Source organism: Cylas formicarius, unplaced genomic scaffold (assembly GCF_029955315.1).
Source record: "Cylas formicarius isolate icCylForm1 unplaced genomic scaffold, icCylForm1.1 PGA_scaffold_4__25_contigs__length_36172078, whole genome shotgun sequence".
Taxonomy (NCBI): Eukaryota; Metazoa; Arthropoda; class Insecta; order Coleoptera; family Brentidae; genus Cylas; species Cylas formicarius.
Genome location: NW_026844334.1, coordinates 18,450,522 through 18,476,187, shown reverse-complemented (window position 1 = coordinate 18,476,187; position 25,666 = coordinate 18,450,522). Strand labels below are relative to the sequence as shown.

At 35.8% G+C, this 25,666-nt stretch overlaps 2 protein-coding genes across 2 annotated transcripts in view; one reads left to right on the top strand and one right to left on the bottom strand.

Annotated features, from left to right (window-relative positions):
• Positions 1-15,682, top strand: part of LOC132700699 (C3 and PZP-like alpha-2-macroglobulin domain-containing protein 8) — a 152,702-nt gene extending 137,020 nt beyond the window's left edge. The window contains exons 13-27 of the mRNA XM_060668186.1: positions 5,657-5,785; positions 5,842-5,941; positions 6,000-6,150; positions 6,415-6,570; positions 6,625-6,834; positions 7,878-8,091; positions 8,150-8,405; positions 8,581-8,813; positions 9,017-9,135; positions 10,224-10,318; positions 10,413-10,572; positions 10,627-10,819; positions 10,874-11,024; positions 12,546-12,697; positions 13,453-15,682. Coding sequence (XP_060524169.1) covers positions 5,657-5,785; positions 5,842-5,941; positions 6,000-6,150; positions 6,415-6,570; positions 6,625-6,834; positions 7,878-8,091; positions 8,150-8,405; positions 8,581-8,813; positions 9,017-9,135; positions 10,224-10,318; positions 10,413-10,572; positions 10,627-10,819; positions 10,874-11,024; positions 12,546-12,697; positions 13,453-14,512 — 3,379 coding nt within the window. The 3' untranslated portion in view covers positions 14,513-15,682. The remainder of the gene's footprint in view (positions 1-5,656; positions 5,786-5,841; positions 5,942-5,999; positions 6,151-6,414; positions 6,571-6,624; positions 6,835-7,877; positions 8,092-8,149; positions 8,406-8,580; positions 8,814-9,016; positions 9,136-10,223; positions 10,319-10,412; positions 10,573-10,626; positions 10,820-10,873; positions 11,025-12,545; positions 12,698-13,452) is intronic.
• Positions 15,683-16,352: 670 nt separating this feature from the next.
• LOC132700700 (myrosinase 1-like) lies at positions 16,353-25,395 on the bottom strand. The gene is made up of 9 exons (XM_060668187.1): positions 19,095-25,395; positions 18,814-19,046; positions 18,356-18,573; positions 18,005-18,251; positions 17,853-17,947; positions 17,212-17,505; positions 16,722-16,865; positions 16,560-16,666; positions 16,353-16,497 (listed from the first exon to the last, which is right to left on the bottom strand). Exons 1-9 carry the CDS (start codon positions 19,139-19,141, stop codon positions 16,371-16,373), a joined length of 1,512 nt encoding a protein of 503 aa, XP_060524170.1. The 5' UTR covers positions 19,142-25,395; the 3' UTR covers positions 16,353-16,370.
• Between the last annotated feature and the right edge of the window lie 271 nt (positions 25,396-25,666).

The window sequence follows — 25,666 nt, the reverse complement described above, 5'->3', positions numbered from 1 at the left end:
ACAGTTACATATTATTACAGTTACTGTTTTCATTCACAAGAACGATCTTAAATAGTAGTTTATTATGACTTCAAGAATTTGAAAAAAAATGCCGATGCCAGTCAAAAGGATAAAATTCAGCAAAGAGATTGCTAAAAGCACTCGAGCAAGAAGATTCTTTTGACTCTCAAAATTATTTAAGGAATACACTCAACATCCTTCGCTTTGGGTTCAAACACACTCTCTATAGACAGTTGATTCACAATTGATATTTTGCAGATCCGTACTGCAAACAATTTGACGACTGTGTACTGCGAAGTATACGATTGGCCTACACCCACAAAGATATATTATTAAAAAAAATACTTGTGTCGTTTCAGAGCTAGAATAGTTTCGTTTTTACCATTCTGCCCCACGTTTGCAGAATTGTAGTTGCAGAGTTCAATGACGCAGTCAAATTTTCTCTAGTTTCGACTGGTTGTTGAATACTTGCTGCAATTAACTTCCGAGGATATCACAATTTGTAGGTTCTATATAACAAGTTAACGACCATTCCAATAACAACCTACAAAAACTTAATAGTTCAGACAAACTCTCCCCCATTCCAATGTCACATCATCATTTGACTAACCGCAGACTTATAAGTTTCCGCTATTTCAGTAAAACCTAATTAGTTGTCTTAAACGTATAAATCTTTTCGACAATACCACAGCGATTAAAGACCCCTTGGTATGTAGTAGTTACTGAACTTTCCCCAATATAAATTAAATAAATATTTCCTGACATTTTCTCTTGCGGAATGCTAAAATCACCAGTTTAACAGGAGTTAGAGAATTAAAAGAGGAAATTAAAAACCTACACGCGATATACAGTATATCTACAGAACTGCAGCTCTATTACAAAATGTTAAAAAAATCGTTTTCAAATTTAAAATACGTCACAGATTTTCAAGCAAAAATTCACAAACGTAGCGGCAACAATTTTCACTCTCCCGCTAATAAAGACATCTTCTGGAGTAAAATAGGTGGCAAGTGGAAGTTGGGAAATTTTAAATTAAATTCGAAATTTTGAAGTTTAAAATGGTAAGTTTATTTTTCTACTCCCGTCTGTAAAATCCCTAATTACCCACCGATCTAGCGTGCGGGAAGCGTTACTTTACCACGTCAGTTTCGTTTCCCACGAATCTGAGTCACTTCGTACATTTCCGGGAGTTTACCTCACGCATTTGGGAGCAATCGGATGTTTTCGGAGATATTTCCCACGCTTTGGATTTTGACGTTTGTCAATTCTGACGGTCTCGTCAGTGAATGTATTCGTGTTTTACGAAAATGTACCCAAAAACTAACGGTCGTAGAAAAAGTATAGTATGCAACACGTTCGGTAAAGTTTTTAACTCCGTCGTTTATTAAAAACTCGCTCCGCTTGTGTCAAATACCATTTACCGCACTTGTGGCATAATATACTATTTTCTACTCCCGTCTATATGTTATTATGTTATTATTATACATTACCACGTCAGTTTTGTTTTCCACGGATCCGAGTCACTTCGGATATTTCTGGGATTTTACCGCACGGGTTTAGGAGCAATCGGATGTTTACGGAGATATTTCCACGTCTTGAATTTTGAATTTTGACGTTTGTCAATTCTGCGGTCATGTCAGTGATTATATTCGTGTTGTTTTGCGAAGGTGTACCCAAAAACTAACTCCGCTGCGCTCCGCAAGTGTCAATAAACTCGTGATTCAAATGCCGTTTAACGCATTTCTTGCATAATATACTATTATTAACATTTTATATTAAAGCTGTAAAAAAGGCCGCTACTCTTAAGGATTTTTGAATTGTATTTGTATCTACCCTGTAGAATAAACAAATTATGAGCATTACGAATCTTATTTTCAAAGCAAGCAAACTCCTTTTATAAAGAGAAGCTTTTTTACGTATCGTGAATTTTAAAGTTCACTTGTCTCCATCCGTGGAATTACTGTATAGAATAACTGAGAATGAATGAGACAAAGTAGCCGAAAGTAATATTTATTATAAAAAAAAGGTCTCTGTGAACAAAATTTTTCAAGGATTAAGTTTCAGAAGGCAACCACTCAATCATCATTGTTATGTGTATCATCCTAGTTTTACTAAAAATTATATTTGAAATAATTAAAAAAAAATATAGAAAAAACTACCTGTCATTCTTTTGGAGAAAAGAGTATTATAAAAACTTTATTAGAGGTTTCCTTTCGAAACCTTAATCACTAGTAATTTGTGTGCAGAATTATTAACTGCCAATAAAAATTGGACCCAGGCGAACAATCATTAACAACGTAATAGTTTACTATGTTCTAAGATAAATCTGACAACAATATTTGTGCCCCAACATGTTTCAACAAACCCCAAAGGTGATAAATTAGGTTCCTGGCAGAGTTCGCTGATAAGGGTCAATTTGTTGACAAAAAGTTTTAACTCTGTCCCAACGAGGCTAAACTTTGGTGCCAAAAAAGCGTAATGCAACGGTTTTATTGGAGCGGTTTTTGTCGGACCACATTTTCGGCAAACTGTATACAATGTTATATTATTTTGTTTTGACCGAAATTAGTTAGACATGGTTGCTGGAAGTTCAAAATATAAGCAACGGTATTGTCCGACTCTGTCAGCAAGACATGTTCACAGGTGCTTGAAGTTATTAACTAGAAGGTTTTGACAAAATTTCCATTTTAGTGTAGCTTAAGACTTGAAATACCTAGGAAGCACTTTGCATTGCAGATGATTATGGTTTTTGATCCAAAATAAGCAAGTATTATTGATATCGCTTAATAAAATTTATAAATTATGGAGCATGTAAAACCTTCGCTTTCTCACATTAATGCGTAGCGCCTAATATATAGTGCAGAAAATTATTAACATTTATTCACAATTTTTCAATAAATTTTATTAACCCTCAACTGATACAATTTTTTTTATAACGTAACTGGTATTACAGCGTCGCTGGTGACCCCTATTTAAAATTGATGTGCGAAATATGTTTTTTTAAGAAATAAGGTAACATAATATTGAAAAAACTGTTATAATACCGTACAAAATTATAAAGTATTTATTTAGTAAAAAAATAAAAAGGCATCAATGTATTAAAAGAAAATAAACAAAATGTTTATCGGCTTCTGCAAAATTGGCACTAAAACCGAAACTAACATTTTGATTCTTCCAAATCGACGTAATATCGCTTCTTACCAGCCGTAACAAAAAAAATTACGGTGACGTTCTCTCTTGCATTTCCAATGCTGCAGTGCAGGCGTTATAGACAAATCTCTGTTCAGAATGTTTCTTGCAAACAGGTTTTCCATATTTTGAACCCGTTATTGGAGACTATCTCTCGATCGTGGACATAGAGAGCATCTCATTCCTTTTTGAGGAGGTTGCAAATCAGTGGCGTCGGGTTGACTTTGTTCTGCTGTTCCTGCTGCTATTATTATGTTTTTTATTTCCCTAGGGATATTCAGTGCGATCCGTTGTTGTAAATGTTCTTGTATCAGGGCTTTTCCAATTAATACATTAACAAATTTTCTGCTGATCTTATTTTCCAATTTCACAGCTATATATAGTGTAAGTGTACTGTCGAGATATATAGCATAGCAAAAAAATCTGTTAGAGGCCATCTTCGACTCCTTCTACTACGAGAATAACTCGCGCATTTTTGATTAAAACTGATCACACCTGATTTTGTAGAGTTATAAAATTCATTTTTTTTCTGGTTTGTTGGGTCCCCTATTGACGTAATCACTATGGCTCATTGACGATAGCAATATTACACTCCTGTTTGGTTTTGGAACAAAGGAAACTAGTGTTCTGTCCCTAGTAAAACCAAATATTGAAGTGCGATTTTTGTTGAGTAGGAACTGTGCCGGAATGTCACATTTATTTTTTCTCATAGTATCGACGTACGTTAGACTTCTCTACTTAAGTTCAGACACTAACGCATTAGAAGTAAACCAATTATCTCCCGTAATATTCCTATTCATATTTTAATTCGGTGAAACAAGATTTAACACGTCTAAAATTAGAATTAAAATTTCTTTCGGTTTCTTCTTGGAACATTCTTGCTAGTATAAATGAACGTATTGATAAGATAGTGAATTTTAGCATCACATAGGCACATAATATTTAACCCGTATTTTGCAGATATTCTCTTTATATACATCTTAAATTTGCATTTTCCCCTGAACGGCACCAGCATTTCGTCAACGGTTGCAAATTCGCAACATGTGTAGTTGGTACTGCAATTTTTTATTAAATTTGTAAACATTTCAGAAATTGCAGCTGCAGTGTCACTAGATGTAATTCGGTCTGATCTGGTATCAGCATAGTCAAATCGTATCGCGGATAATAAAAGCAAAAATGGCAAAAATGGCTTAGAGCTCGAAAGATTTAAAAACGCCGGCTAATATATTCAAACTCAAAACTGCCTTGAGTTGAGACATACTTTGATGATTAGCGTACGTAACATTTTTACTGTGATATGTGGAACGCAATTCTGTAATCTTAGTTAGTATGCTCCCAAATGATTTCTAGAATAAGGTCGGGATAAGAATTGCCAAGCTTTAAGGGGACTAGTTGGGTTAGTTAGTCTCGCTAGTCCTCTCAAAAGCGGAAGGGGGGTGATTATATTATGTGCAGGAATTGGAATATATTTTTACCGTAGAAATAATCAGATGATGAGCTCTTCATTGGATTCGTCGCCAGATAGGAAATTATTCGAATCATCTTGAATATTATCTCCATCTGACTATACTTTTCTGATTCAGTGTCGTGGTCTGTGTGTTAGCTTTCAGCATCAGACAGATACACTTGACCCTTCTTCTAGATCACCATCTAAGCTCTTTAGGAGTTAAAAATTTGCGCGCCATATTTCATCAAAAATATTAACTTAACTGGTATATTGGGGTCCGTGTTGACCCCAACGCGCCGTATTACCACAACTGTGCACCCTATAGATTTGCCCGCTAGGCACCGACTAAGCGACGTCGATTGATGCGGCTATTGAATGGCACGATTTTTATAAGATTTATTGAGTTTGGGGTCAGCGTTAACTCCAATAAACCATTTAAGGGTTAAATTTGCATATTCTAAAGGCAAAATAGAACTTATTTTTAAGAATACTTAACTAAAGATGTGGTAGTTTGGGTTTTTATTTCTACTCTTTTCGTTTTTATATAAATAAATTTTTAAAGCAGCAGTAACATCTCGTAGCGGTAAAAATATTAGCACTTCCTACGACCATTTAGAATCATTCTGGATATACTGTCAATTGTTTACAACATGGTGTTTACTACCAATTAGAACATATTGGATAATATTGGAACTACTTGGATGTTGTCAGAAATATCCAAATAGAGTTGATACATTCTGTGCACCTGCCTTTCTTTCATATTCCAAATATATATGTATATTTTATTGTGACTGTATTAGTTGGTTTTGGCGCTATCCGCAAGCAGTATAGAAAATGACCTTTATTTTACAATTTTTAGTAGACAAAGAAAACTTTGGAAGTGGCTTCATTTTGACTTTTACTTCTTAATTTATTTATATCTCTATCTGACTAAAACAACCCACATTAGATAATTCTGTATTAAGCCTCTGATATTAGACGAGTTACAAATGCTATAAAATTTAGTTTTGCATATTACAGATCTGAAGTCGGCTCCACAAAAGTCTCAATAAACGCACCAAAAGATGCAGGACGTTGGTCGGTATGGGCATTAACCGTTTCAAAAGCGGGTCTCAGGTTCTCCGTGCCAACGCATATCGAAGTTTTTAGGTAAGATGATTTGAAAACATATCAGAGAGTGAAATAAGCCGCATTTAAAAATTTAGGCCGCTGGAAGTGGAATTTCGACTCCCCTCTTCAATGAGGGTACGCGAAACGCTCGAGGTCGATATTAAAATTGGAAACAATTTGAATTCGTGTGTCGACGTGAGTTTTCTAAATTCTTGTCAACATTCGTAAATTACCTGTACCTATACCGTTTTAGGTTACAGCGCTGTTAGCTCTAAGTGAAGGAGCTCAGTTTGTAAATAACGGATTGCTGTATGTGACGGAACGGTTGAGATTGGGTCCACGCGGTGCCACATCATTGGTCGTTCGCATTCTAGTGACCACAGCGGGAATGAAAAATTTTACTGGTAAAACTCCCATGTTTAGCTTTATTTACGCACTAAAACAGAAAGGAGATTGAAATTTTGTACGGTGCTCCTATTTTTAGTATTACGGCAGAAGTTTATTTAATGTTTCAAAAATAAATTTTTTTGATCACAACTAAAATAATTGTTTTTACGAATTTCGGTATTTATGCATTCTCTTGGGTCTTTCACAGTTATAAATTGCTTTTTTAAACCAACTCTCGGATGTGAGTTAATTTCATGAATTCAGTGACGCTACTATTCTAGTTGAAGTAAATGGATATACAAGTTTAAGCTGCGAAGGAATAGAAAACTCAGACAACAGCACTCTATCCGGTGCGGTGGTACATTCAGCCACCGTGAAAGTTCTTCCCGAAGGCATTGTCAGAAGTCACACGGAAAGCGCATATTTTTGTGCCAATGGTTAGTTTTGGTTAGCCCATAAATAGCTTTGACTACAACTTTCGTTACTTGCAGAAAACGTAATAGTATCGACGACAGACAATTACAAGTACGAATGGATTCCATCGCCAAGGAACCGTGAAAATATCGTTATCGAAATCAAGACAAATTCTTATCCAGTATATATCGCTTTGGCCGAGAGCAAAACCAAACTGGACAAAATGTACAGGATAACGATCGGCGATGCTGGAAATACCATGTGTCACATTGAGCGTGGAAAATATAGTAAGTTTTACTTGGGATAAGCTTCCTTATTTCTTTGTTTTTGGCAAATTGTAATGCAACTAAGAAAAATGTAGCCATCTAATTTTTTGTTTAATGAACATATTTAAATTAAGGGTTTACGTAATACAGTTTTTTGTGAATTCTCGTAATGTATTTTAATAATAGTAGTAACAGCAGTTTTAGTATTTTTTGCAACAAGTTTGATAAACGAGTGACTGAAGAAATGAATTAGTAAGGGCTTAAGATCTTAGGTAAAGGCTTACGAATGTCAACGCATTTACTTTATGGGTTAGATCAATACACAATAGTTGCTATCGGACAGTCGTGTTTGCCTAAATTCGAAAAAGTTGTTGCTTACTGTTATTACTCTTTTAAAATTATTATTATTTTTCAGATATCCTTCAGATTCAAACCATGTTTGAAATCAGTATTTTATCTTAATTTTGGGGCAATTTCCAATGGCTTGTGCTTTGATTGATTGAAGTATGCTTCTCTCCTCTCAGAAATAATCTTTATTATTAAATTATACTTTGGTAACATTGATTATCATCAGCTAATAGTGCTAAGTTAATTCCGGTTTAATTTAAAAATATATTTCTGCTTTTTGCTCTAAAATACAAAAGTATGCAGCAATCAAACGTGGGTTAGGAGTCACGGGTTGCGAATCAGTTCCGACATTTCTGATACTTTAGTCATACGTTTGGGAGTGGTAGCATGTGTACGGATAGTATTTTGATAATTCTAACGATCCCATCACACGTCACTGAGCTAATGTATTCGTGTTGTTTGGTAAAAATGTACCTGAAAACTAATGGTCGTAGAAAAAATACAGTATCCATCATGTCGATAAATTTCTGCAGTCACTCGTTTATTAAACTTGTTGCAAAAAATACTATTACTACTATTATTAAAATACCACATTACGAGAATGGCGTTTCGAAAAACGAATTTTGTTTATATTAACAATCCGTTCTCGTTATTAGATTTTGTTTTAATGATCAGATACTTTATTTTATAATAGAATGTTTTTTTTTGCTTCATAGATTATGGAATCCAATTGGCTTCGATAACAATGCCTAATATTTTGGCGCTAAATGATTGGACTACGTTTTCGATTTCTTGGCACGATAACGTGATCTCCTTCGGTAATGGGTCCGAATTAAATAACATGACATTACTTAAATGGCGCATGGATAAAAAATTTAAAGTGCGTTATATTGGATTTGCATCCGCTTGGGGTAATCTGGCCGAATTCAGGTATACAGAAACAGTGGTGATAGCGTCCGCGTAACTTTAAGCTATAAATATTTACTAGGATTTGGAATAACAATGACGAGGCAGGTTTCAGTCAAGTTCTCCATCTAGATACGCCGAAGAAAGTAGTCCCAGGATCTGAAAGAGGCAAACTGGTAATTACCGGCGGAATATCCGTACCCAGTTTAAAATATATCGAAGGATACGGTTTAAGCGAAGCTTTAGCATCCCTAACTCCAACTTTGCCGCTTCAGCATTTACATCTGAGCACGAACGACTCCAGCCGGGAAGAAATCGCCAATTTGTTGCCACCACGAGTCAGTAATAACTATCTAATTCTTAACAAGTATCTCTAAAAGCAATGAGTTTGTTTAAAGTTTATTTTAATCTTCCTGTAAAGTTTGAACCCTGAAAGTTAATTAAAACAAATAATAGACCAAAATACGTTATAAAAATATTTTTATTATGGTTATAACATTACAAAAATTTCAGATACAGTCCATTTTATCATTCAGAAAGGAGGACAATTCGTTTAGTCCGCATCCAATGTTGGGCAGTCATAAGGCTACAGTGTCTATATTGGAGGCTCTATCAAAAGTGCAACTCTATTTTAGTATTGACCCAGAACTTATCCAGTCAATAAAACGTTGGGTTCAATTGCGTCAAGAAGACGATGGAAGGTTTACACCACTAGACGCAGATGTCAAGATTTCTCTAAGTAGTTGGTAATACAAATTCCTTGTTTAGAAACACTATTAAATAAAAGTAAACGTTTTATTCACTGTTCATTTTGGTTTTGATGTGGATACAATGCTGCTTAGTAATTTAACTTTCACCCTACCTAAGAAAATTATTTATGTCACTGAAATTGTAAATAACTTACCTCAATTTTTTCATGACCTAAAATGTAATTAAATCTGTTTTTTAGTTCGAACTCAAGAAAGAACCTTACAGATGAGGCGATAATTCAGGAAAATATAGTTGAAATCACTGCGGAGACCATAATATCATTATATGAAATCGGAATCCAGACGGATGCCGATTCAGGTAAACTTAAATGCTAATAATTGTTAATGAAAATTGTATTTCATGCATTGACGGACTGTTTCAAAAACATGATCCGCTGGAAATTGGTCTTAAAAAAAATGTTGATATGAACGTAGATACTGAGAATCTGCTTTTTCGCCTCTTAATGCACTCAAATCTACACTAGAAAAGCAGATATGTATTTAAAACCCCTCTTTTTGGGACAAATAAATGGTTTTCGCTCTTGATTCCGAGTAGATTATAGTAAAAACCAGCATTTTCATAACTTACCGGACCCAAATCTACATTAAAACTGCAGATAACTACTGAAAAACCCACTTTCTTGGATTAATTACTTCCATTTTTCAAGCAGACTCCAGTCAAAATCGGCCCCTCCGACACACATCGAACCTAAAACCGCATCAAAACTGCAGATATCAGCTCAAACTACTTTTTTGATCCAAACAGTTACCTTTTGTTGTCCATATGTTTCAAATACTAGTCAAAATTGGCGTCTTCCAGCATTATAGTAATGAAAACCCTTATATACCACTAGACATCGATGTAAAACCCCCTTTCTGAGTCATATTAAATCATATTAAATTAAAAAGTCAATTAAATATTTTAAAAAAGGTTTTGCAACACAGTGCGAAAATTCTTACGTTTTAGTCTACATGGTTAGAATCAAGCTAATAGTAGTCATTTTCCTAGTCATATTACAAAGGGTGCAAAAAGAAATGTTTCATAAAAGTACCACGTAAATGTACATGATTTTAATTTTTGTCATTGAAAATGGTTCAAATATACGAAAACAATTCAAAAACTTCAAAAAAATTGGATAGCGTACATTTCGTTAAAAATACTTATTCTTTAAGATACCTCCCGGTGCAATACTTGACAATTTTAATCTCGTTAAGGAAAATTATTCTGTAAAAAAGCCATTTTAAAAAGCATATTTAATTTAGTTTATGTATGACCTTTTTTTGGATGACGAATCTCCAGCCGAGCATAAATATAGATGTTATATTGAGAGTTATCCTACCACCTATGTTATATACGAGACATTCTAAATAAGTCGTTTCTACTAATGGCAATTGCTTTCTTTCCAGATGCAATTCAAAAGGCAAAGATATTTATCGAGAACAGCTTACCCAACATTGAGCTTCCAGAAACAATTGCCGCCGTTGCACTTGCGTTAGTACTGGTAAGACATTTATTTCATGCGGATCAGTTCTCATAGTAAAAAAAAACTCAAACAGTATGTGCAGGTGTGCTGATTAGAACAATTTAATTCACAGGTTAGAAGTGCGACAGCTGCTTGGGCAATCGAAAAATTAAGAAACGCATCAACCACGGAAGACGGCGAGTTTGGATGGACACATTTTGTACCGAAGAAGGACGCCGCCGATTGGTTGTACGAGTCCGAAACTGGAAAAATACTGAAGGAGCCTTTAGCTGGTTTGTAATTTCCGGTAGGTGTGGTATATTTAATATATAACTAATACTTTTCAGCCACGGTGGAAGAGTACAAAGCTTCGATATATGCCCTCTCAACTTTCTGCATCATCGGCGATCTTAGAACTGCTGAAAGTGTTTCGAAATTTTTGTTTTACCGCTCCCACATGTTGGACAACCACTACGATCTCTTTTATCCGGCAGTCAAAGCTTTCTCCAAATACGACGCCCTTACGAGAGACCGTCATCGGTAAATAAACAAGAAATAACAAATAAAATGTTGCTTAATTATATTGCATTTAAGGTCTCTTGTCGTGTCGCTAGCCACTTCCGGAATGGAACTTACAGATACGTTGGAACTCAATAAAAACAGACAATCCCAAACTCTGTACCTGCCAAGTTTACCCACTAAGGTTTTTGTTTATGCGACTGGTGCGGGTTGCGCAACAGTGCAGGTAATAACCAAACAATAGTTAAACATTACAAAGCTACACGTTTTCGTGAATACCGGTGATACTTTTTATTCGTCTATTCATATTTGGGTTTGTTAAATATATTTTCTATTTGAAACCCTTACAATTCACTCAGTGACATGGAAACTTTTAAGTAAGTCATATTATTTCAAACCAACAGATTTTTAGAATGTAAAAATAGGTTACCATTTTTACATGCTAAAATTCCACTCATTGTTTTTGACAACGCGGATAAAAGAAAGTATTCTAATCGTCCTGAGACATTCGAATATAAGGGGTGTTTTTTTTCGATGTATAGAACTTTAAGTTGCGATAAAACAACGATGGATTATTCGATTGACATAAATTTTATTTATTTTTATTTTATTTATAATCTTATGGCATTACATTTTAAATATGATTTCTGGCATATGACAGCCACGGCTGGCGCGGATGTAGTCCAATCTGGACATCCAATTTTCGATGACTTTTTCCAACATTTGTGGCCGTATATCGGCAATAACACGGCGAATGTAGTCTTCCAAATGGTCAAGCATTTATGGCTTATCCGCATAGACCAATGACTCTACATAGCCTCACAGAAAGTAGTCTAGCGGTGTTAAATCACAAGATCTTGGAGGCCAATTCACAGGTCAAAAACGTGAAATTAGATGGTCACCAAACGTGTCTTTCAATAAATCGATTGTGGCACTAGCTGTGTGACATGTTGCGCCGTCTTGTTGAAACCACATCTCCTGGACATCATGGTTATTCAATTCAGGAATGAAAGAGTTAGTAATCATAGCTCTATACCGATCACCATTGACTGTAACGTTCTGGCCATCATCGTTTTTGAAGAAGTACGGACCTATGATTCCACCAGCCCATAAAGCGCACAAAACAGTCAGTTTTTCTGGGTGTAACGGTGTTTCGACATACACTTGAGGATTAGCTTCGCCCCAAATGCGGCAGTTTTGTTTGTTGACGTAGCCATTCCACCAGAAGTGCGCTTCATCGCTAAACAAAATTCGCTTATGAAAATCGGGAACAACGGCAATCTCGTTTTGGTCCCATTCGACGGATCTACGCCTTACTTTATGATCGTTTGGCTTCAATTCTTGCACGAGTTGGATTTTGTAAGCACGTGAACCAAGATCCTTCCGCAAATTCTTCCATAAAGTGGATGGACACAATCCAATTCCTGTGCTCGATGGCGGATGGACTCATTCGGGTCTTCCTCAATGCTACGCTCTACAGCAGCAATAGCTTCTTCTGTACGCACCGTACGGCGTCTCTGGGGATGCGAGTTATCAATAAGAGTAAACGTGGTACGAAAACGTTCCATGGTTAATCGAATTAACTGCTCTGATAGACGATTTTGTCGACGATAAAATGGACGTAGTGCGCGTTACGTATTCCGCACAGAACCATTATTTTCGAAATAAAATTCCACTAATTGCAAGCGTTGTTCAGAGCTCCCATATATTCATTAAATGAAAATGACCTTTCTTCTTCTGTTAACAGGGTAAAATAGCCTACTCAACCTACGCTGCCAAAAACAAAACTCCTCTGTTGGAAATTGGATCCGAGATTCTAGAAGAGCTACAATCTGAATCTAGTTCTGTTGAAGAAATCGATGGAAAATTACCAATGTTAAAAGTAAAGACATGCTTCAAGTAAGTCATTTGCGCTCTTCGTGTTTTATAGTTTTTCATATACTAATAACCTTCCCAGCAAAAAAGCAATTTTCAGGATCTGTAAGATTTTTTATCCCCTAATCGACACACCCTTTATATAAACCAAAAAATGCCCGAAGTAAAAGTTATAGCCCCAGATCTCCCATGTTTGCCGGTATATTAATTTTTTCAATGGGATAAATGTTTTTCGAGAAAATACTTGTTTTATGAAACCATGCAATGCGCCGTGATAGTAAATGACTTGCTTTCCTAGATTGAGGGCGGGAAATAGTGACTTTCATTTAGATTTTTTTAAATATCTCGAACAGTATATGTGAGAGACGAGAACCGTAAATACCAAAATTGTAGCTCTTGTTGCAATCTGCAATAGCAGCTAAACCAATTAGCCATATTTTTTACGAATTTTGATTTATAATTTACTCTGCAAAAAAATAATTTTCAGGGCCTTTTAGATATTAGTTCATAATTAAAAAACTCTGAATATAATCGAAAAAATGTCTGAAATAAAAGTTATAGTACCGGATCTTCCGCATCCCTAGGTTAAAGAATTTTGCTTATCAGATGAATAGTTTTCGAGAAAATAATTTTTGTCTGGAAGCCAGAATAACCTAAAGAAAGATTTTCCAAGAATAAAAAAAAAAACTTGTTATTAACAAGTAATGTGGGATTGGTATATGCTTTGTCACCGTGTGTCACTTTTTGTCTTCGTTAATGTTGGGCATCTTGTGCTTTAGGTGGAAAGGATCTAAGCCGTCCCCTATACTTCGACTAGACGTGGCACTGTTCTCGGGTTTTGAGCTTACATCAATTCCTCCGCAACTGCTGAATCCTCCGCAGGAAATGGCAGAAATGCAGCACAGCACTCACGACAACAAGCTTTGGCTCACTTTCGCCAACATATCGACCTCGTGTCCCGTTTGCGTGCAATATAGTATCAGAAGCCCGTTTGTCATAAGTTCTGCGCGACCCGCTTATGCTAGGATATATCCTTCATCGAGGGAAGACCTCGCTGCGGAAACTTTCTTCCATTCGCAATCAAAAAGCTCCTTGCTCAGTTCTGTCACCACCGACGATCTCGTAACGTGGTTTGGAACAAACGAAAATGGTAACAACCAATTGGACATTTCAAAAGAGTGTAGAGAAAAAGAATTTTCTGGACCATCCGCCACGATCTTGGTCGAAAAGATTGCCGACCCCATGTTTAACTTGAGTACGTCGGCAACCAATATATTTGAGGATTCAAAAAAATTGGAACTTACGAAAACGGAATCAATGTCTTCAGGCGATAACCCGTCGAACCACACCGTCGCCCCAAGCATCTTAAAAATAATTGAGCAGACGAAATCGTTAAAACGACATTTCGAAATGGTCAGTTTGCTTTCAGATACCGAGAATGTGCAAGAGCCAGCAGAGAATATCACCACCTTAGACATTCTACCGACGTCGACTGAAAGTAACCCGTCTTCACCAAGCGACATAAACGCTACGTCATCTTGGACTCATCAGACCCTTACAAGCACACCGACAACAGTAAGGGCACCTATCGCTCCAACTGTAATTCTAAGAAGTACCGCTTCCCCTAGATACATTAACACGGAACAAATCCATAACATACCTCGTCGGATGTTGATCGAGAAAGACGAAACTTTATTTAATCCCGACATCAAAAATTATCAGTATGTTTTGCTGAATAAAGACGCACTTTGGAGTATGCTGAAAGAAGCGGTCAGCGACGAATTTAAGAGAAACGACGTTTCAAACGCCCTTGCCGGCAGCAAAAAAGAAGAGAGTTAATTTGTGCAACATATCCCGCTGTGTACAAAACATAAATCAGTGGCGGAGCTTTCGGCGTTTGAATAACACGTTTTTAGTGGAATCGTTACGCAAATTGCACATGGTTGCAGAAATCGTAGCAATATAAGGAAGTGTCTTCGGGAAACCAATCAACAAAGTTTTTCCTCAGAAACCTCAACATATGTGTCAATTAGATTTTAAAAAATTGCTTGTGAGAGCTGATAAATGTGATGAAATGCCTGTTTTGACGTTAAAATAACTAAACTGACAGTAAAACAAAAAATATATTTTTTCTTGTAAATCTTATACAGGATGTTGCAAAATGATTACTAAAGATATCATCGGTGCAAATATGGTGTACATAATTCGTTTGATTGCGCCCGTATCATATCGGTACTTTATTTTGAATCCAGCATTGCTGTTGTGTTTCCATTTCTTGCTTGTTACGGTTCGAGTAATTTGGCATTGAATGACTGACGCAAAAAGGTTATTCAAAAAGCAATTAAGTTCGTATCGCCCCGATAACAAATTATTGGCTACCCGTCCTTATCAAATTTTTGTCAAGAAAATTTGCGTAATCAACATTTATCAGCCAAAAAAATATGTTTGAATTTCTTTTCAGTGCTGCTGTTTTCTGCTACATGAGAAGTTAGCAGCAGACGCAAGTAGCGATAAGGAAATACTATATGCTATACGTGCCAAATTGCACCTCTTGTCCCAGTGAGACATTTTTGCAAGGTACCCGTTTGTGTGGACGACGAGAATTCGGACAATTAGTATTGGTAAAAAAAGTCGCTTTTCCAATACATCCTTCTCTGAGGTACATCTCAGCAATCTAGAGAAGACGTTGTCCCAGTTTTTTAGCTCACACGTTTCTTGGTGTACTGACATAAAATTCCTTAATGCTTGTAAGTAAATATAAGAAACATAAGAACGTTACTTGTAAATATAAAAGAATTTGTGAACCTACATCCGCCCACTATGATACTCTTACATTTCTTAGTTTAGGAGACTCATTTGTCAAACGTTATAAAGTGTATATCTGTTAAGAGGTTGATATGTAATTAACACTTGGTTTTAAGGGGTGGTGTACCATCCTCTAGCTTCTTTTAAATATGCGATCATTTGCAATAAATGGATCGTCTTGATTTACCGTTTTCAATAAATGCACTTTTCCAAAATTCAACGTTGTTTTTTGTATCAAAACCAAAATGTAAACAAACCAGCCTACACTATGCGATTAGCGTGCGCATGCGATGCGATTTGGCCACAAGAACAAAAAACGATTCCTGTATGTAATTACAGATAAAATTTATGAGCTATCTTGTTACTGGTGACATCTAACTCAGCAAGAAAGCAAGTTTATTGTCGCCTTCAAATATTAGGTTTTATCACTGGGAAGCCCTAGTTGACTGGGCATTGTTTTTTGTGGTAGTTTCGAATTGTTTTCTTTTGTTAAATTTGAAGAAATTATCATATAGTTCTTAAGGCTGCGCTCAAAATAAATTTAGAAAAATAACTTTTCGTTCATAGACAGGGTCATAGAATAGACAAATTTCTTAGCATATCTTACTGGCCTTGTCAAAGAAGCTCATTGGTTTGGTTGTCAATTTTTTTGAAATATCGATTACTCATGGATAAAGATAGTTAGTAAAAAAATCATATTTTTGATGGCGGTTTTGATAGATATTTAGACGAACTGTACAAAACAGAAATAACATAATTTAATAGCCACTTGGTATTCGTGAATTCGGTAAGTAGAAAGCTTTCGCGAAAGATATTTTTTTATTTGTTTGGGTAGCGAGGTAGAGTAGCGAAATAAAAAATCGAACCAACCATTCATTGACTATATTGCAAATTAATTAACGCAACTATCAACTAGACATTTCGTAGTAGCAATTTTCCGATAGTAGGCTGCCGATTCCTTCGGTGTCCTCGTGCGTGCTGGACTATCGAAATCAACATAGTAGTGTCCCAGATTTACGCTGCAAACAAATTCAACACCCGCGGGATTAAAAGACACCCAGTTTAAGTATACAATACCTACATCCAACCCGCATACCATTCGACGTCATTGATGAAACTCCACGCCATATAGCCGGTCACGTTAACGCCATCGACGTGTATTGCGTCATTTATGTTGCTGAGATAGTTCTAAAAAATGTTGCAACTTATTGCGTTGTTATTTCAGTTTTGGAAAACGGTTTACCATGTGGTAACGACCTCTCGTGTCTAAATCTTGAAGGTTGTTGCCGAAGTCCGTGTAACCGTTTTCTGTAACGATAATGCCCTTTTCATCGCCGAATCGATCGCGAATCCAGTTAATCACCCGACGGGCACCAGGCGGATACACCTAAATTTGGGATATATAAATGTGTTTTATATTATTTATATTTTAATAACAATTTCTTTGCTGTTGTTTATTGGACAGGTTTATATAAATAAAACAAATAAACTCATATTAGAAATATTTAAATATTAATTAAGGAATGTTACGGAATTTTTTCATAACTTTTTCTTTTAACGGTATCAACATTCTGATTTGAGATTACACAGAAGTGCTTTGCCAATCAACAATCAACAAAATCAACAATACAATGTTTATCTCTATCTTATCGACTACTGGTTATATTAGCATCAATAAAAATGAACAACAAATATTTTATAAGCACCGGAAATTTTACTTAAAAAAAACTCACCCTAAACCAGTCAGCCGCTGTTTGTTCCCAATCTGCTGGCTGTGTTAGTAACACGGATATGTCATTCGCGAAATTAACAGCATTGTCAACATCGTTGATGTAAGTAGCCAAGTTCGAAGTATACATATTAATAGTTAAATAGTCATAGCTTCCTTTGAGTTCCTGTTTCTCTTCATCCGTGAAAGACGGAAGCCTTGATCGATTGTAACCTTCTCTGAGACTCCTTTCTCTAACTCTCTCCTTCATAATTTCGGGGTAATCTCCGTTGACAATAGGATTTGCCCACCAGCCGTACTATAACATGAATTTATATAGAATTAAGCATTGTATACAAGATAACACATTAATAACAACAATATTGTTTAAACGTCTGTTATATGGGGAAGAAACGTTATTATAAGATGTTGAAAAGTATTTGAACATATGTTTGAAAGAATTGAAAATCTTCTTTATAGTTTTATTTTTATTTTATCCCTGGTTTAGTCATTATTGATTATTACTATTTTTTAGACGTAAAACTATTTTATTTTATCGTTAAATTAATTAATGGAACGTTAATATAAGATTCTAGTTAACGTAAAGAAATTTGAGGACTTTACTTTTGCCATTGTTTTTGTCAAATAGCCGAAAATTTTGCTTACGAAAAATTGCAGATTTCTTTCAGCTGCTTCGGCATCTAGAGCCGAATCCGTGGCTGGTTCGATCCACGGTGTATCAATTACCATAGAAATAAACCCTGAAAGATCACACTTCCTGGAATTGACTATGAATATAGAATAGTCAGATCACATACCATTCTGACTAGCTCTGAACTGCTCGTCATAAACCCTATAAGCTTTAGCATGCGCTTTTAGAAGATTGTAGGAACAAAGGTATGCTCCAAACCCTGGATGCAAATTCTGAGGGGATATTCCTCCCCATTCGTAACCCCCTGCACATGTTTGTTTAGGCTCGTTGAACGTGGCCCAGTATTTCACGTCATTGCCGTACGTTTTGAAAAGAAGTGTAGCGTAATCAACAAATGCCGGGACGATAAGTGACTGCAACACAATGCGTAGTTACTAATAGAAGTAATAACTTAATTATAACTAATTACTGTTTTTTAATAAGGAATCGTATTCTTCAAGAATTGCTGGCTACTTACAGTATTTAAAAAACCACCTTGCTCTTCTAAAACTCGGGGTATATCCCAGTGGTGCATCGTTACTAGGGGCTCGATATTATTCGCCTTTAGTTTAGCAATTAAATCTTTGTAATAGTCAAGGCCTTTTTGGTTAATATTGTCAATTAATCCCGTTGGAAGTACCCTGGACCACGCTATGGAGAACCGGTAAGCTTGAACTCCTTGGGCCTTCAGAATACCTGAAAATATTGCCCTATTCAAACTATTCCTTCATGTTACTAGTTCAGTTTTCTGGACTATTATTCAACATCATTATCATTACTGAAGCAAGTACGCTAGGAACGCAGGAAATCCTCGGTCCAGCGATCCGAATATGATAGTACTTTAAATGCTTCCTTCTATGAGCATAACGGTGAGCAAAAATTGCTCAGTATATTTGATCAACTTCGGCTAATTTTATCAATTTAATATTTTATTACCAACATCTTCGTCGGTTTTGTGATACCCATCGGGACCGATATCACCGTTCTGGCCTACAGGAAACCAATTTGTGTTATGTGCGTCCCAGTCCCATACGCTGGGTCCTTTTCCGTCCTCATCCCAAGCACCTTCGTACTGGTATGCAGCGGACGCGTAACCGAACAAAAAATTCTCAGGAAAATATTTATTGCTTACATCGTCAGAGTAAATACTCGAAAAATCATCCGCTCGGCTAAAAAACAATATGTGATTGGAGTGGTATATAAACGACCATACTTACCTCGTAGTTAATGCTATAAAAAATATAATAACTAATCTAAAATCCATGCTGCATAAATCGTATTTCAACTACACCTACACTGTACGTTGTCATTAGACCACTAACGTTATTTATACGCTTATCTGTCTCTGAGTAGGAATAAACACTTGAAATGTTGCATGTAATCCCTATTTGGTAAAAAAATAACTTCATTTATCTGAACTCTGGCAATAGTTCTGGTGGCAGCACAATTTGGCTTTCCGAAATTTGCATTTTGTTTGCATTTTTCTGATTTTCTAAAACCTCAACAGTATCCCGAAATCATTTAATTTAACAGAAGTGTCGGCGGGCATTTTATCAAAATGTCATACCGATTTTATGGGTGTGTTGGATTGTGATGCGAATTAATACGTAGATAATTGCTTTAATTGAGAGAGAAAGAAATATATGGCAGCCTTGACAAGAAGGGCAGAATATCAAAAAGCAATTTTCCAAACAATATTTTTATTTAAACGAAAAAGATCTTTTATTATGAAACGAAAGTTTGAGGTACGTTATAGAAAATATGAACCCGGCGAAAATGTGGTAAGAATTCTTTTTCTGGGATGTCCTGTGATGTATAAACTAGCGGTTAATAGTATATTATGCAACAAGTGCGGTAAACCGCATTTGACTCAAGAGTTTATTTGAGACGAGCGGAGCGAGCGTTTAATAAACGAGTGACTTGAAAAGTTTACGGAACGTGTTGCATACTATACTTTTTCTGCGACCGTTAGTTTTTGGGTACATTTGCGCAAAACAACACGAATACATTCACTGATATGACCGTCCAAATTGACAAATGTCAAAATTCAAAGCGTGGGAAATATCTCTGAAAACATCCGACTGTTCCGAAACCCGTGCGGTAAAATCCGGGAAATGTCCGAAGTGGCTCGGATCCGTGAGAAACGAAACTGACGCAGTAAAGTGATGCTTCCCGCACGCTAGATCGGTGTGTAATTAATTATTTTACAGACGGAAGTAGAAAAAAGAAATTTGAAACTAAAAGAACTTCGAACTTTCATTTGCCTTAATTACACAACGTAAGATTGTGTCTGTAAGCGTAAGCTTAGTTGGTAGCAGATATTTCTGAATTTCTTATACAAAAAGGTCTTTTCTTTAATTCCGTTTGTTGTGTTTATTTTGGAAAACTGTTTAATAATTATTTTACTCATAAATTATGATTTTAAATATAATTTCACCAAATGAAATATATATTTACATTATACCTCTTTTTGTTATATGTCTAATTCCTCACAGTGTACACCCTATATTTATTATAAATAATTAATTTTTTAGCGAAATCGTTTTTCCGAAAAATATTCGCACCATAAACACCAATACAAGCAAAGGTTGTACTAATACAACTGAAAATTTCCAAAAATACAGTTTGTATCCTGAATTTTAATTGTAATAACAAAAAGTTGATTTTTTTAATATGTAACTCACAGTTACTTACAAAGCTAATTAAACAAGCATTTTTCTCTCGAAACTTGTTAGAATAGCTTATGCAAAACAGTCAAAATGCTGATAGCGATTTTAGTTGTGTTCAAAAAATCTCGAGACAAACCCGAACTTATAGTATCATGAGGCGATGACTAATGGACATCACTTTGAACACTAATAAAAAATACATTTTATGTTGTTAATGAAATGTTGGTAACAAGCGACTTTCCCGTAACCAGCGCTCCCTACACATTTCAGAATGAACAGTTTCATATGAGAATGCTGCCAGAACGATTCCTGCAGCAGCGCCCTGCTCTGTATTGATTTAGCTCCCTCATGTAGTGGCAGCGATGTTCTAGATGGCGGTACGCCCGTTTCGCTCTCCTATCGATCAAAATAAACTCTAATTTCGTTTAAAAACCGTGTGTTTATCCTCAAATCAGGATATAGAATTATGTTATCAATGAAATTTTGGTACGAATTTTGTGATTAGATTAGAAAATTAGAATCAGGTGGTTTAAATTGAACTATCGTCATTAAGAGTTCGGAAACGGCAAAATATTGATGATTCTGATAATTTTCGGAAAATAATGTTAATAACGTTAATTTAAAAACTTCTGCACTACGATATAAATGTTTTGAATAATATTTTTAGCATTGAATCCGCTGCCTACTTCAGATGCAGCTAAAGAGCGTTCGAAGCCTGAATGAAAATTGATTAAGAACTCGACCAACGTTACTTCATAGAAATCGAATCCCTGAAATATTTTTATGAATAACAAGTGCATATAACATCTTTTTTAAATTAGTTTTTCAGAAATTTATTTTAGATAGAACTAGATGGTCGCAAAACTTTACCGACCTATGCTTTTAACCTATTTCATCTATCACTGCCGAATTGACCAAATGGAAGCAGTGAGGAAGTAACGCCTATCCCTCGCCTTATCGAACGCCATGGGCGAATAAGCAGTTTGAATGTTTCAATACTTAGTCATCCGAAGACCTTCCTTCGGGAACTCGCATCTGATGATTCAAACAGATCGCAAAGTGAGATTGTTTATCAGTATTCATTGGGCGAATGGGTCTCGAAGGAGTCTTCGGATAACACGTAAGTTTCATATCGAATATGTGTGTCGTAAACTCCAGACACCAGCGCGCTTGCAGTTTAAGTTATGTTGTGTTCGAAGCAGATTTTCCAAAAAATTTTCGCCAAAATATTGATTAAAAGGCAAGTTGGACAAAATAGTATCTTGTTAGTTTTGTTCGTGGGAGTTATCTTGTAAATGAAAACACAAATAAGATAAACAAAACAGGGATGTTGTGATAGAAGGCACTAAACAAGATTTATAGATTTATACAGACAAACCGAAGTGGTCCTAAACAAATTTTAGGGGAGTTAAGACAAAGAATGGAGATGTTTATCGTAGTTTTCGTCGTTTTACGTTTCTTTCTATCAAATCGGGGGACCCGTTCTGCTGACAAATGTGTTCACATATTGCTTAATTTTCATTTTTAAATTCATTCCCCTGGCAAATAGATCAATCGGCAAGCTTTTGTTTTAATCTCTTACTCTTCTAACAGTGAAAGTTTTAACTTTCGGGTTATTATACATTTTTTTCAAATAAAAAATAAAAATAAAATTAACAAGCCTTATCGCAAGGCTTACTAGATTAACAAGTAGTTTCAATTCCTTTTCCTTTGAAATATAGGGGAAGAATTGATGTAGACTTCAATACCTTAGATCTTGAAAGTATCAAATGGTTTCGATCAGTGGTATAAAATCTTATGGGTAATCCCAAATATAAATTTACCGACAATGCTATTGTAACTAGTTGAAAGACTAGACGCTTAGGTTAAAGATTTCAAGAGAGAGGATGAGGTGCTAAAATTAGGATCCTAGTTGCCTTTAGCATATTACATAGTCTGTTAGGCCAGCGTGGGTCAACCGAGCAGCGCGTTATTGCGCTATTCCACCCATATCCGTTCCCTCATCCTTGTTTCAACTTGCGAACCTCGTGTTACACACACGTTACTTCGTATTCTTGCTTCTTTCTGAATGTTTTTCCATTTGCGTCGAATGGGACATTGTTTGTTAATAAAATTTTATTAAAATTTTTCCCTTGGCATCAAACAAGAAAACTGTCTGCTAAAGTTTCGCTACGAACGTTACATGCTTCAATAATATTATTACCCACAAGGGAGTACTCGTTCCTTTAAAGAAACTTCAGTTTTCGTTCTTACGAGTAGCTTTCTTGGAAGGGAGAGAATTGAGAAGGCGGCGATAATTTCGAAGTATTTATGAAAGTGGCTGGTTATTGTATCGCTCTAATTTTTCCGATATGATATTGGGAAAGTTTTGGCAACTCACAATATCCCTTATTAGGTCTGAAGAAGTTCGGATGCGTACTGAAAGTTATCCAATAGGGACCAAAATTGCTTCTTATTCAGAATCACGCTATCGAGTTGTGGATATCGCAGAGGTTCATTGGACGGTAAAGAGATAGTTGCAGCTGTTACCATAATAGTTTTTGTAGAATGGGATACATTGTAAAGTTAATCAAATTGTGCTTCAAAAGAGAAGTAGGAAATAAATAACTGACTGGAATTTCTTACCAATTGTAATTTGTATTTCTGTAATGTAAAGTAATAAGGAGTGGAATTACATTGTAACTATTAAAGTGAATATCTATTATTTCAAGTTTCTTTACAAATTAGTAACTATTCTTACTACACCTCATGGATCAACTTATTTGTATTAATTAATTAATATCATCATCATTTTTCTATGTGATGTTCGCATTTTGCACACTAGCTACTCATTATGCGCTGATCTAAAAATGACTAAATTAGTATACTCGGTAAAAGGCTATTAACACTGCAGCAACAATGCAGCTGGAAATTAAAACTGTTCTCTTCATCTGTAACTTAAACTCTAAACGACTTGCGCAAGCCGAAACAACTGTTTTAGTCTTTGTTTATCAAGCTGTAAACAATTTAATTTAACCTCAGTTTGTTCTGGAAAAATGACTTTTTAACACTAATCCTTACTTAGGTATATTTGCCCTAAGTTTTCGGGGCTTTAAACAACACCTAACGCGAAATTCCTACACTTAATGCATATTTTTTTTTTAATTTATTATTGCTTGCTATATAAAATAACTTGAGCAAGTTCAGTTATGTATGCTTTTCTTTGCGATATTTTGTGCTTTTATTTTATTAGACAGCTGCGTCTATTTCTAAGATAGGCTTGTTTATAATTAAATAAATAAATAATGGGTGTTTTTGTTCGATGTATAGAACTTTAAGTTGGCATTACTGTTCAAGATGGCGACCGATTTAACAGCTGTCAAGTGATTTATTCTCAGTTAGTAGGCAATTCATCATGAATAGACTCACGCCTGAACAACGCTTGCAAATAGTGCAATTTTATTTCGAAAATAATGGTTCTGTGCGGAATATGTATCGCGCAATACGTCCATTTTATCGTCGACAAAATCGTCCATCAAAGCAGTTAATTCGATTAACCACAGAACGTTTTCGCACCACGTTTACTCTTATTGATAACTCGCATCCCCAGAGACGCCGTACGGTACGTACAGAAGAAGCTATTGCTGCTGTAGAGCGTAGCAATGAGGAAGACCCGAATGAGTACATCCGCCATCGAGCACAGGAATTGGATCTGTGTCCATCCACTTTATGAAAGATTTTGCGGAAGGTTTACGTGCTTACAAAATCCAACTCGTGCAAGTATTGCAGCCAAACGATCATCAAGTAAGGCGTAGATTCGTCGAATGGGCTCAAAACGAGATTGCCGTTGTTCCCGATTTTCATAAGCGAATTTTGTTTAGCGATGAAGCGCACTTCTGATTGAATGGCTACGTCAACAAACAAAACTACCGCATTTGGAGCTAAGCTAATCAAGTGTATGTCGAAACACCGTTACATCCAGAAAAACTGACTGTTTGGTGCACTTTATGGACTGGTGGAGCAATTGGTCCGTACTTCTTCAAAAACGATGATGGCCAAGACGTTACAGTCAATGGTGATCGGTATAGAGCTATGATTACTAACTCTTTCATTTCTGAATTGAATAACCATGATGTCCAGGAGATGTGGTGTCAACATGACGGCGCAACATGTCACACAGCTCGTGCCACAATCGATTTATTGAAAGACACGTTTGGTGACCGCCTAATTTCACGTTTTGGACCTGTAAATTGGTCTCCAAGATCTTGTGATTTAACACCGCTAAACTACTTTCTGTGGGGCTATGTAAAGCCATTGGTCTATGCGGAAAAGCCACAAACGCTTGACCATTTGGAAGACAACATTCGCCGTGTTATTGTCGACATACGGCCACAAATGTTGGAAAAAGTCATCGAAAATTGGACGTTCAGATTGGACTACATCCGCGCCAGCCGTGGCGGTCATATGCCAGAAATTATATTTAAAATGTAATGCCACAAGATTATCTTTCGGATAAATAAAATTCATGTCAACCGAATAATCCATCGTTGTTTTATTGCAACTTAAAGTTCTATACATCGAAAAAAAACACCCCTTATAATAATTAATTAACAAAACATATCTTCGGGAGGTACACTTATATTTAAAATATAATTTAAAAAAAATCAGTCAATTACAGTTGACTCACCGTCTCCTAGAAGCCTGAAACCTTATAACTATTTTGTTTTCAGAAATATCAGGGTAAACAAATGTCTTTTTTCTAAGTGACAACAAAACACTATCAATTTTCTGACATCTAAGCAAACATCATATTTTTTTCATTGAAACACCCATTATATTATGTATGTTTAATAGAATATCTTATTCCGATTACAATGATGTAATATTTTAGTTTAGAAACTGACTTTTCACAAAACTTCTGGATTCCTCCTGCGAAGGTTTTTGCTTAGTCGAACTTGCTGACGTTTCGCCAATCATCCTGTTGGCTTCTTCAGAGCTAGACTGAAACAGTTTCAGTCAAGCTCAGCAAAAACCGACGCAGGACGAATCCAGAAGTTTTGTAAAAAGTCAGTTTCAGTCAAACTCTGAAGTAGCCAACAGGATGATTGGCGAAACGGCAGCAAGTTCGATTCAGCAAAAAC